The sequence below is a fragment of the Panicum virgatum genome, chromosome 8N (assembly GCF_016808335.1).
Source record: "Panicum virgatum strain AP13 chromosome 8N, P.virgatum_v5, whole genome shotgun sequence".
NCBI classification, from domain to species: domain Eukaryota; kingdom Viridiplantae; phylum Streptophyta; class Magnoliopsida; order Poales; family Poaceae; genus Panicum; species Panicum virgatum.
The window spans coordinates 19,649,228-19,661,622 of record NC_053152.1 but is presented as its reverse complement, the minus strand read 5'-3'; the positions used below and the strand labels follow the sequence as shown (position 1 = coordinate 19,661,622).

Genomic DNA, 12,395 nt, shown 5'->3' with positions numbered 1-12,395 from the left:
TTTATTAAGAAGGAAGCAGTTACAGACACAATCTTGATACGGCCAAACAAAACTTGACCAACACAAGAGCACAAAAAACTAAAATAAATAAACACTGAAAAAATCTACACATAGGTGAAAACTTACGCCAAGACCACAACCAACAAGCAACACGGGGAAGGACAATACGCTCAAACCACAAACCTAAAGAGCCCACTCCAGCTTACAACCGAACTTGCAAAAAGATACTGCAACATCACTATGGTTGCTCAGCATCCGACACAGCATCAAGGATCCCGACGGCAAAGCATCTGCCAAAGTTGAAGAAGAACGACGACGACACCATGGCGGCAAAGCATCCGCCCGAACAGAGTACAGGTGGCAAAGCATCCACCTAGAGAGCATGACCTAGGCGGCAAAGCATCCACCCGAAGCAAATCTCAACCAGCAAGACGACAAAGCATCCGTCCGAAGCAAATCACAATCAACAAGGCGGCAAAGCATCCGCCAAATTGTACCGATGTGAGCAACCAAACTGATGATGTTAAATGAAGCGAAGGCAGGACGAAGAAGATGAAGACCACCACCGCCGCCACCAAGCCAAGAACGACGCCACAGCCGACCGGCAAAGCTTCAAATATAAGACGACGCCTCCAGGAAGGATGTGACGCCACTGACACCACCGTCGCCCGACCAAAGTGGCATAGGTTTTCACCTGTAAAGCTTGCCGAAAAGCAGGAGGAGGGATAGTTGATGACGCCTTCAACAAGGTAACGGCACCGAGAGCGTCGCCGTCATCGGCCCATAAGCGGGCAAACGGCTTTCGCCTGTACCCCGATCCCCCAGAGCCTCAAAATCAGCCGGGCAACCGCAGGAAGCCACCACACTGGCCAAGGATGTTGGCGCAGCGGCGATGCCATGGACGGAGCCGTCCTCCGCCCAGAAGCCACCCCTTCAACCTCAACGCAAGAAACCCTATGGAGGCGCAGAACCGCACAGGTAGGTCGACGTAGAGAGCGTCGAGGTCGGCCGCAGCACGGGGACGGCCGCAGCCACGCTGGGTGGGGCGAGGCCACACCCCGCGCACCAGGGCGACGGCCATGGGGGCCAAGAAGCCGACATCGCCGGCAGAGCACTAACGGGGCGTCAAGGGGGGCGCATCACCACCAGCAACGCACAGATCCAGTGAGAGGAGGGGCAGATCCAGCCGCGGATGGCACGGATCTGGCTACCGGCGGCCGGCGACGAGCCCGGCGGCGGCGACCTAAGTGTCACTGGTAAAGTGGCCGAATATGTTAGGATTCTAGGATCAACACTGTGCACGGATCGAGCGGGATTTCTTTCTCTTTTCTATGATTCTGAGTATAAGAGATCCCAGATCTACGGAAACACATAGAGAGAAAGAGGGTAGAGAAACCTTCGGCGCCACCAGAGGAGCTTGAGCCGGCCATCCCTTGTTCGCTGATGGAGATCCGCTCAAAGGCGGCGACGAGTGACGCAGTGAGGTCGATGCAGGGGCGACGGTGTCGAGGACGGTAGAGGCGACGGCGGGACGGAGTCGACTGCAGCGGCGGCGGAACTTCCCACTGCTCCAGCGCCCCCTAGTAGATCGGCTTAGGGTTTCTGTGGGTGAGGGTGTAGGCGGCGCGGCGAACCTTGTGCTACGTGCCCCGGCCCCTCACCCCCTTTTATTTTGGCGCTGTGCAGCGGGGGCCCACCAACCATTAAGGGTTGGGCGCCCCCGATCAGGGCGCGGATTAAGGCCCTAATAGACTGTTGGGTCTATTAGGAAGGAGATCAATCCAATATTCTCCCCCTTGATCTCACTTTGTACTTTAACTTTATACTTTAACATGAAACTTTTTCCTTTAGTTGTTCCATCACAGATTGATAAATAGAGCATGCTTTATCGTCACGGTCCAAGACCGATAGACTCAACAGCTACCATATACATCACTGTTTTGAAACAAATTCTTTATGTTTTGGGCCCTTTTGTTTTCCAGAAATCACAGGCTTTCCCTTAAACCCATGCCGGCTATGTGTTCCATGAACACATTGGGTGGTAAGCCTTTAGTTAGCGGATCCGCAAGCATTTTCTTTGTACTTATATGCTCGAGTGTAATAGAGTGATTCTGGATTTTCTCCTTCACAACATAAAACTTTATGTCAATGTGTTTGGCAGCGCCACTTGACTTATTGTTGTGAGCATAAAACACTGCTGGTTCATTGTCGCAGTACATTCTGAGTGGTCTTTGAATGCTGTCTACCACTCTTAAACCGGGTATAAATTTCTTTAACCATTCAACCTGCCCCGAGGCCTCATAACACGCCACAAATTCAGCGTACATCGTTGATGATGCAGTGACGCTTTGTTTGGAACTTTTCCACGATATAGCTCCCCCTGCGAGTGTGAACACATAACCGGACGTGGACTTTCGGTCATCGATGTCCCCCGCAAAATCCGCATCTGAGTACCCTTCTATCTCTAGGGAATCGGATTTTCTGTATGTTAGCATGAGGCCTTTTGTGCCTTGCACATAACGTAATGCTTTCTTTACCATAATCCAGTGTGCCTATCCTGGATTACTCTGATATCTGCCAAGTATCCCGGTAACAAAAGCTAAGTCAGGGCGTGTACAAACTTGAGCATACTGTATGCTTCCTACAGCTGAAGCATATGGAACCGCTTTCATTTGATCGATCTCATACTGGTTCCTGGGACATTGAAATTTCCCAAATCTATCGTCCTTGACTATTGGAGCAGGTGAAGGTTTGCACATATGCATACTGTATTTCTTTAGAACTTTTTCTAAGTATGCCTTTTGTGACAGTCCCAATACCCCCTTTGTTCTATCTCGGTGAATTTCAATTCCCAAAACAAATGAAGCTTCACCAAGATCTTTCATATCAAAGTTTGAGGACAAGAATTTCTTTGTCTCCAGTAGCAGACCAACATCACTACTAGCAAGTAGAATGTCATCCACATATTGGATCAGGAAAATAAATTTTCCACTTCTAAACTTTGCATAAATGCAATTGTCCTCCTCATTTTCTTTAAACCCAAATTTTCTTATGGTTTCATCAAACTTTAAATACCACTGCCTAGAGGCTTGCTTTAATCCATAAATGGATTTCTTTAAGCGACACCCCATATGTTCTTTTTCTTTCATGACAAAACCTTTTGGTTGTGCCATATAAACATTTTCATACAAATCCCCGTTAAGGAATGCCGTCTTTACATCCATCTGATGTAACTCTAAATCATAATGTGCCACCAATGCCATTATAATTCTGAAGGAATCTTTACACGAAACCGGAGAAAAGGTTTCGTTATAGTCTATCCCTTCTCTTTGCGTGAAGCCTTTTGCCACGAGCCGTGCTTTGAACCTTTCTACATTCCCTTTGGAGTCATGTTTTATCTTGTAAACCCATTTACAGCCTACTGTTTTGGCTCCTTTAGGAATTTCCTCTAAGTCCCAAACACCATTGGAACTCATTGATTTCATCTCATCCTTCATAGCTTCCAGCCATTTAGATGAGTGAATACTTCTCATGGCTTCTTCATATGAAGTGGGATCACCCTCCATATGAACCTCTTCTGTATTATAAACTTCATAGTCGCTAGAAATAGCCGACCTTCTTTCTCTTTGTGACCTTCTAAGGACCACTGCTTGTGGCACATTTTGTGCCTCAACTTCTGGCATATTTTCCATAGGGGGCTGTAGCTCCTCCTCCTCATGTCCAATCGTGGGTTCGGGCGGTTCCTGGATGACAGGTTCCAAACCTTCGCTCACTGTTGGTATGGTTGGAGTTGCGACAGGTGTTGACACCGTAATAACTGGAATAGTTGGCGCAGTAACAACCGAAGAAGGTACTGGTGTCACTATTTCAGGAACTTTTGGTGCAGCATCAACAGGTAGTGAGAAAAATGGCTCTTGAATCATAGGAGTAGGCACATACACCTGCTTCTCCTCAAGGTCAATTTCTCTAGGTACCATGCTCCCCCTGATCATTTCACTTTCTAGAAAGACAGCATGTCTCGTTTCTACAAACTTTGTATGTCTGTCTGGTCAGTAGAAACGAAAACCTTTCGACTCTTCAGGATAGCCTATAAAATGGCAGCTTACAGTTTTGGGATCCAGTTTTCCAATATTTGGATTAAACACTTTAGCCTCAGCTGGGCTCCCCCAGACCCGTAGGTGAGTCAGTGAGGGTTCTCTTCCTGTCCATAGCTCATACGGCGTTTTGGGCACCGATTTGCTTGGCACTCTGTTGAGAATATGGATGGCGGTTTTCAACGCCTCCATCCACAGACTCAATGGCAATGAGGAATAACTCATCATACTGCGCACCATATCCATTAGTGTACGGTTGCGCCTTTCAGCTACTCCATTTTGCTGAGGCTCCCCCGGTGTAGAGTATTGGGCAACTATTCCATTTTCCTGTAAAAACCTTGCAAAAGGTCCAGGAACTTGTCCATAAGGGGTATGTCGACCGTAGTACTCCCCTCCACGGTCTGATCTTACTATTTTAATTCTTTTGTCAAGCTGATTTTCAACCTCAGCTTTGAATATTTTAAATTTATCCAATGCTTCAGATCTTTCTTTGATTGGATAAATGTAACCATAGCGGGAGTAATCGTCTGTGAATGTTATGAACGAATCATAGCCATCCACACTTTTCACAGGAAACGGTCCACATATATCAGTGTGAATTATTTCTAATGTTCCTGCACTTCGTTTGGCACCCTTTTTAATTTGCTTTACAAATTTTCCTTTAATGCATTCAACGCATTGTTCAAAATCAGAGAACTCTAGCTGTGGAAGAATTTCACTTTTCACTAATCTTTCAATTCTCCCCCTCGAAATATGGCCTAAACGACAGTGCCATAATTTCGATGAAGTATCTTGAGTTCTCTTTCTTTTCTTTGTTTCTTTCTCTGACAAGGATTCATTCACATTCATATTACATACAGAATGCACTTTACCACGCATAGATAATAAATAAAGATCATTGTAAAGGACAGCATCACCAATACAATTATTATCAAACCATAGTTCACATTTGCCATTCGCAAAATGACAACCAAAACCATCTGTGTCTAAGCGTGATACACTGATCAAGTTTCTTTGAAGCGAAGGAACAAATAAAACATCCTTTAATACAAGCATGAAACCATTAACTAGCTCGAGGGAGATATCGCCAACAGCTTCCACATCTGCTTGTACTCCGTTCGCGACTTTAATTTGTCTTTCGCTTCTTAGCGTAGTCCTTGTCGAACGGAATCCCTGTAAAGAATTTGCAACATGCACAGTTGCACCAAAATCAATCCACCAAGTAGATTTAGAAAACTTTAAATACAGGGATTCATTAACAAATGAAATTACATTCTCACCATTCTTTGCCATTATCATCTTTAAATAAGCGGGACAATCTGCTTTGCGATGCCCCTTGTCAAAACAGTGGAAGCACTCATCTTGAGCTGGAGTGCGCTGTTGCTGACGCTGTTGCTGATACTTCTGTGGCATAGGGGCTTTGTCTTTAGCTTTAGAGGAAGAAGCAGCTTGGAAAGGCCTTTTCTTGTTATTATGCACAAAATTGACAGACCCACCATTCTGTTTCTTGAGTCTATCTTTCTCTTGTGCACACATTGCAATTGCCTTTTCCATGTTCCACTTCTCTGGCTGTGAGTTATAGTTTACAACGAACGTTGCAAACTCTTTTGGCAGAGAGGCAAACACCAGGTGCACCATAAACTCTTCTTTGAGATCCAAGTCCATTGGTTTGAGCTTGGAGTTCAAAGCACACATCCCCATGATATGATCTCTTATCGTACCGGCATTGCCATAGTACCTTTTTGTGACCAACTGCTCTATTATCTGTGTGGCATAAGTCTTTGAAGAACCAGTAAACTGATTCTTTATCTTTGCAAGGTATTCTGCAGCTGAATCACACTCTCCAATTGAACCCAAAATATTAGGATCAATTGTGTTCTTTATAACTGCCACACATTTCTTGTTGGCGTTATTCCACTTTGTCTTTTCGAGATCATAAGCCATCTTTAAGGGAGCATAGTCCCTTTGCTTTTTCTGCCACTCAGCATCAGTGTCAGAATCTCCTCTCACTGGAGCCGGTGGCTCAGTGGGCTTTGGAGTGGTGATTATCTCATCCACTTCTCCACAGACGAAAGCAAGATCAACCTTCTTGATCCATTCGCCATAGTTGTCTCCTTTTAGAGTCGGGATGTGACTGATGAATCCCATCAAGTTCATCCCCGCTGAAAATTTCAAAAAATAGTGAGAACATAATAACAATAATTGCATGTAAAATTCCAACGTTGGTCAAAATAGAACATACAACTGTTTATGCAATTAAATCTATATCACCGTTGGGCAGAAATAGAAGTAAATGCACAAAAACTATGAAATTACAGTATTGTAATTAACAACGTTGGTCAGAAAATTAACAATACCATAATGCTCAAAAATAATCTTTTAACCATGCTCTTAAACTTTAATTGTCTCGTTGGTTCGAATTAAAGTAAAGAGCAACTGTAATGACTTTTGCAGCGGAAACAAGTAGAAAATTTCTATTTTCAGAAGCAATACTGTGAACTTTTAGCTCTAAACAATATACACATTGGTGCAAAATTGAATAGAGATCAAATTATAAACAAATTCATGCAAAATACTATTGAAATTGCTTCTGGAAAATAGAAGAACAATAAAACAGTACACTGATCATTCGGCCCAGCGGCCCGCGGCCTGCTCGGCCGCCTCCTCGTGGGCCCGAGGCCCGACAGCCAACGGCCGGGCCGCCGAATTGGCCCGCCGCGGCATCCCTCTCGGGCCGCTTGTGGCCCATTCGTCGCTCGGCCGCCGCCGGCCGTCGGATCAAATCCGACGGTCGTCCGGCCTTTTCGCCTGAACAAAACCGGCGACGCCGGCGTCGTCCCCTTCAAACCCTATTCTCATTCTTCCCTCTCCCTTCTCTCTCCACGCGAAAACGGCGGCGTCTCTAGCCACGGTGACCGGGCGGAGCGGGCGGGACGGCACCGCCGCAGCTTGCTCGCCGGTGTGCGCGCTCGCCAGAGGGTGAGCGCGCCACCGTCGAGCCGGCCGAGGACGGAGCCACGCTCTCGAGCCCCGCGTCCTACCCCAGCATCCCGGAGTGACGAGCGGCGGCCCTGTTCTTGACTGCACCTCCGCGAGCGGCGGCACAGAACTTCCCCGCGCGACGGTAGCCGGCGGTGGGAGGCGCGCCGAGACCCAGGTGAGTCCGGCCGCCTATCTTTACTCTAGGGTTAGGGTTTGGACCGTATCTGTTCGATTCGAAATCGATACATTTTTCTTTGACTTTTGTTTCGATTCGCACTCGAATCTTTCTATCCCGACCTCGATTTACACGTGTGTAGGCGACTGATACTATTGTTAGGATTCTAAGATCAACACTGTGCACGGATCGAGCGGGATTTCTTTCTCTTTTCTATGATTCTGAGTATAAGAGATCCCAGATCTACGGAAACACATAGAGAGAAAGAGGGTAGAGAAACCTTCGGCGCCACCAGAGGAGCTTGAGCCGGCCATCCCTTGTTCGCTGATGGAGATCCGCTCAAAGGCGGCGACGAGTGACGCAGTGAGGTCGATGCAGGGGCGACGGTGTCGAGGACGGTAGAGGCGACGGCGGGACGGAGTCGACTGCAGCGGCGGCGGAACTTCCCACTGCTCCAGCGCCCCCTAGTAGATCGGCTTAGGGTTTCTGTGGGTGAGGATGTAGGCGGCGCGGCGAACCTTGTGCTACGTGCCCCGGCCCCTCACCCCCCTTTTATTTTGGCGCTGTGCAGCGGGGGCCCACCAACGTTGGGCGCCCCCGATCAGGGCACGGATTAAGGCCCTAATAGACCGTTGGGTCTATTAGTAAGGAGATCAATCCAATAGAATAGGCTTAGGTTTGAGCGGGAGAAGAAGGGAGGTGGGAAAGGAGAGGGAGGAGGGAGGAACAGCGGGGCCGCCGCCAACAACCGGCAGCGACGGCGGCCAGCAGGGGTTGTGGAAGAGGGGGGCGGGAGGCGAGTCTCCTGGAAAGCGCTCGGGGGAGGCGACGTCGTTAGCATACAACTGATAGTGATCTGCTCCCCTTATCTGCATGCCCGCTTTGTTTTGATTTGTCCGCTCTTTGCTTGGATCTCGATCTGTTATTACTCAATTATATGCAGTCGATGCAATACTCAATTCTATACTTTCCCCGTTTTTTCCTTAATTTCTCTGATCCAAACTGGGATTTGTTCATTTAGTTCCAGGCACCACCAGAGCATTCAAACTGTTTCCGATCCACACGCCCTTCGCAAACTTGAGAAACGCTAGCACGAGAGGAAGAGCAGGCAGCCCGCAGCCATGGCCGAGGTCGGGGGCATGCTCGCCTACGCCATGCTCAAGATGGTTACGCAGCAGCTTGGTTCCATCATCGGTGGCCAGTTAAAACTGCAGTGGTACTTCAGTGACGACTTTAGGAAGATGAAGATGACTCTGGAGTCGATGGAAGCAGTGCTCCAGGATGCTGAGAGGCGGTCAATCCGGGATGCGGCAGTAAGGCTATGGCTGAAGCGCCTTACGGACGCTATGTATGGCATCTCTGACATCCTTGGCGAGTTTGAAACTATGGAATCACCTGGACGGAAGGTCTGTGTGCAGTATTTCACTATGTTTCGTTCTGACTGCTATGTTAGAATATTTGTAACTGACTGTAATACTGCTGAAACATTTCTACATTATTAGAGTTATCACGAAAACTGAATCTCAGTGTACTACCAGCAGTGGTGAGTGAGAATTGAGAAATCTTACTTCAGTACCTTTTGGGCTAAGGATGAGTACCTGCATTGTCTGAAACCATCACAATAAACCTGCTGCACTAAAGCAATGCTATGTTATCCGTCGTATACATGATACATTTCATATGTTATCCATTGGTATACCTTCTGCACTAATGCAATGCTACGTGTCACTATATTCTTCAATAAATTAAACATGATGCAATCAACAATCCAGAACGGCACTCTTTTTTCTTTTGACATACTATGTGTGATATGTGGGCCTATGAGGGTAGATGTGATTTATCAGCTAAGTCCATGAATTCGAACAAGAAAATACTCATTTTTTGGACGTGCTGATATAAATTTGATTCTCGCGTAGGTTGCAGCTAGGATGCCATATCTTGCAGTTGGTTCAAAGATTTTGATTGCTAATAAGATGAAGAAGATGAGGCAGGAAGTGGAGAATATTAAGGATCAACACCGGCAGTTCAGTTTCAAGACAGACAGTAAATCTAATGTGCAACCAGTTCCTGATGAACGGGAAACAGACTCCTATATGGATGATCAAACGCTCGTAGTAGGGAGGACCGAAGATAAAAGAAAAATACTATCTTGCTTCTCAGAGAGCATGGCACAAGATATTACTATCCTTCCTATATATGGCATTGGAGGCATTGGCAAGACAATATTGGCAAAATTAATTTTCAATGACACCTATTTCAAAGATCACTCAAAGGTTTGGATCTACGTGTCCCAGATGCTTAATGTGAATAAAATCGGCAACTCTATTATATCCCAACTATCAAAATGTGAGAGCAATCTGACTGAAAGGCAGATGATACGCAACCACCTTGGACAGCTACTCACTGATCCTAATTATAACAAGAAGATTATGATTGTTTTGGATGATGTGTGGGAGGAAAATGATTCTCAGTTGAATGAATTGAAAACTATGCTACCGGTCATAAAGGGTGGCAAGGTCGTTGTAATAGTGACCACACGCGATGAACACAATGCAAGGAAAATTTGTACCGTTCAACCATATAAACTACTACCTTTGTCAGATGAAACTTGCTGGGCTATAATAAAACGAAAAAGTGAGTTTGAAGCTAGAGATGATAAAGAACATCTGGAGCAGGTTGGGAGGGACATTGCCATGAAGTGTGGATGTGTTGCTTTAGCAGCTCAAGCACTTGGATACATGTTGAAACCTCGTACTTTTGGTGAATGGGAGTCAGTGAGAAACAGTGATATCTGGAATGCATCTACTTCAGAACAAGAATCTTTGGCACACCACAATGTGCTTGCATGCTTACTATTAAGCTACAGGAGTATGCCACCACCCCTGAAGTTATGTTTTGCCTATAGTGCATTCTTCCCAAAAGGTTATAAGCTAGACAAAAATGATCTAATTTACCAATGGATTGCTCATGGTTTTATTCCACCATCTAGCATATTCTCAACTAGACAGCTTGGTGAGAAGTATGCTAAACGGCTTTTGGGAATGTCATTCCTGCAACATTCAAAGCTATCTTCTGTAAGTTTCTAAATACCATATATACCCCTTCACAGCTGTTTTTTTTTCGTTCAATCAATTTTACTACTACTCGTAACATGAAGTTTTAGTCAATGCTCTACTTCATGCCCAAGGAATATGTAACCATCCCCACATTCTCCTCTTGAAGCAAATTGTTCGCACAATCCGATGTGTCTTATTGTGTTCCCACGAAGTTCATATTGCCCCAATATTCAATTAGAATGTCATATTTTAGAAAAGTACATTTTATTCTGTCATCAATTTATTCTATTGCATCTATATCATAGCAAATTCATAAACAAAGGTGTTAACTCAAGGGCATTGGTAGTATGTGATGTTGTATTACAAATGCACTTAGATAGTGATGTTCCATATGACATGAAGAACATTTAAATGTAAAAGAGGATGGTCATAACACACAATGAATTCATCTGAGATATAATTATGTGTAAATGATATCATTTCAATGGTAAGATTTAGCATGACTTGGTGGTTTCACGTTGCTGTGGAATCAACTTAGTTACATGATGCTTATTAGATAATTCGATTTTTCTGTTATGGGGCTGAACAATACACTCCCAACTAACTGTTTGTGTCCACATTATGAGACCTCAACATAATGCTACTGTAAGATTGCACTGAAAACTATGAGGAAAATCTATATTCATCATGACATGCATGGTGAAAATGAGTCATGGAATTGACTTTCATAACTATGTAAAAAGAATAACATAAATGGAAATGAAAAATCTAAACCAGAACTTCTTTTGTTACAGCCTATTGGACTGCACCGTGACTATGTTACATTATTCAACATGCATGACTTGGTGCATGATCTCGCAAGGTCAATAATGGCAGGTAGTGTTCTAGACACTAGCTAAATGGGATGCACTGGGAGAAATAGTTGCCGCTATGCATTGCTCACAGATTCCAGCCGTCCATTAAAACTATATATGGCATCTCCTGAAAAAGTAAGGGCATTGCGTTTTCTTGGTTATGACAGCATTGGACTTCGTAGCACTGCATTTTCGTCAGCTAAATACCTGCGCGTTTTAGATTTAAGTGAATGCAACATTCCAAAGTTGCCCAATTCTATTGGTGAACTGAAGCAATTGAGATATCTTAATGCTCAGGGAGTTCAAGATGATATGATTCCCATGTGTATCACAGGGCTCTTCAAATTAAACTACCTCAACCTTAGAGGATCTCTAATAACAGCACTGCCAGAGTCAATTGGTGAAATGAATTGTCTTATGCACATTGACTTGTCGTATTGTTTGAAAATACAGAAACTTCCAGAATCATTTGTGGATCTCAAGGAATTGGTTCATTTGGACTTGAACAACTGCCGAAGTCTTAACATTGTGTTAGACAACTAGGCAATTTTTTGTATATTTTAATTTCAAATATTACTAGTAATTTCATGACATAAAAGAGTGATAATGTGTGAACAAAATATGTGCTTGTGTTCATGTTATTCTCACTAATAAGTATGAACAAAATATTAAACTAGAATAGGTTTAGAGTGTACCCCAAGGCGGGACCAGTGCCGGAGGCACCGGGTGCGCCGTTACCAGCTGGAATAGACATTCTATTCGACTGGCCTTGCTTAAAGTAGCCGAACGACGACGATGCAGGAAGATGTTCACAGTGCAGTCCCACAAACCACGAACGATCACCAGGTAGTAGACGAATTAGTCGTTCTGGTCGCCGGGATGTAGACGAAGTAGTCGTTCACGCCGCCAGGAAGTAGCCGAGGTAGTCGTTCAGAGAGGGAGCGAGCAGTCGCGTCAAGATGCTCCCCAAAAACCTGATTGCCCGCTATCTCGTGCAGGACCTTAAGCGTGCAGAGGTTCCGGAGGCCTGCTCTCGCTAGAACTGTGCGCGCAGTGCTAGCGATGGAGATTGCAGAAAGCAGCTGAGGGAGAAGGAAGAGGTCTCCTAAGCAGGAGTACTTGAAGCAAGAGCTGAAGGTGTGAGGATGAGTGGAGGAGAGGGTGGTTTATATAGGCGTGGAGGTAGCTCAGATTCAACGAACCTGGATGTTATAATGGGCTTTGATGAGCAGCA

General features: G+C 45.2%; 1 protein-coding gene across 1 annotated transcript; it reads left to right on the top strand.

Annotated features, from left to right (window-relative positions):
- The first annotated feature begins 8,063 nt into the window (after window positions 1-8,063).
- On the top strand, window positions 8,064-11,704 carry LOC120684873 (putative disease resistance protein RGA1). Its single transcript, XM_039966739.1, has 3 exons — window positions 8,064-8,668; window positions 9,179-10,325; window positions 11,615-11,704. Exons 1-3 carry the CDS (start codon window positions 8,373-8,375, stop codon window positions 11,702-11,704), a joined length of 1,533 nt encoding a protein of 510 aa, XP_039822673.1. The 5' UTR covers window positions 8,064-8,372.
- The last annotated feature ends 691 nt before the right edge of the window (window positions 11,705-12,395 follow it).

Coding starts and splice junctions, on each gene's coding strand:
- LOC120684873 (XM_039966739.1), top strand. CDS start 8,373: ATGGCCGAGGTCGGGGGCATGCTCGCCTACGCCATGCTCAAGATGGTT. Junction 8,669..9,178: donor GGACGGAAGGTCTGTGTGCA/GTATTTCACTAT, acceptor GGTTGCAGCTAG/GATGCCATATCTTGCAGTTG. Junction 10,326..11,614: donor AACATTCAAAGCTATCTTCT/GTAAGTTTCTAA, acceptor TTGAAAATACAG/AAACTTCCAGAATCATTTGT.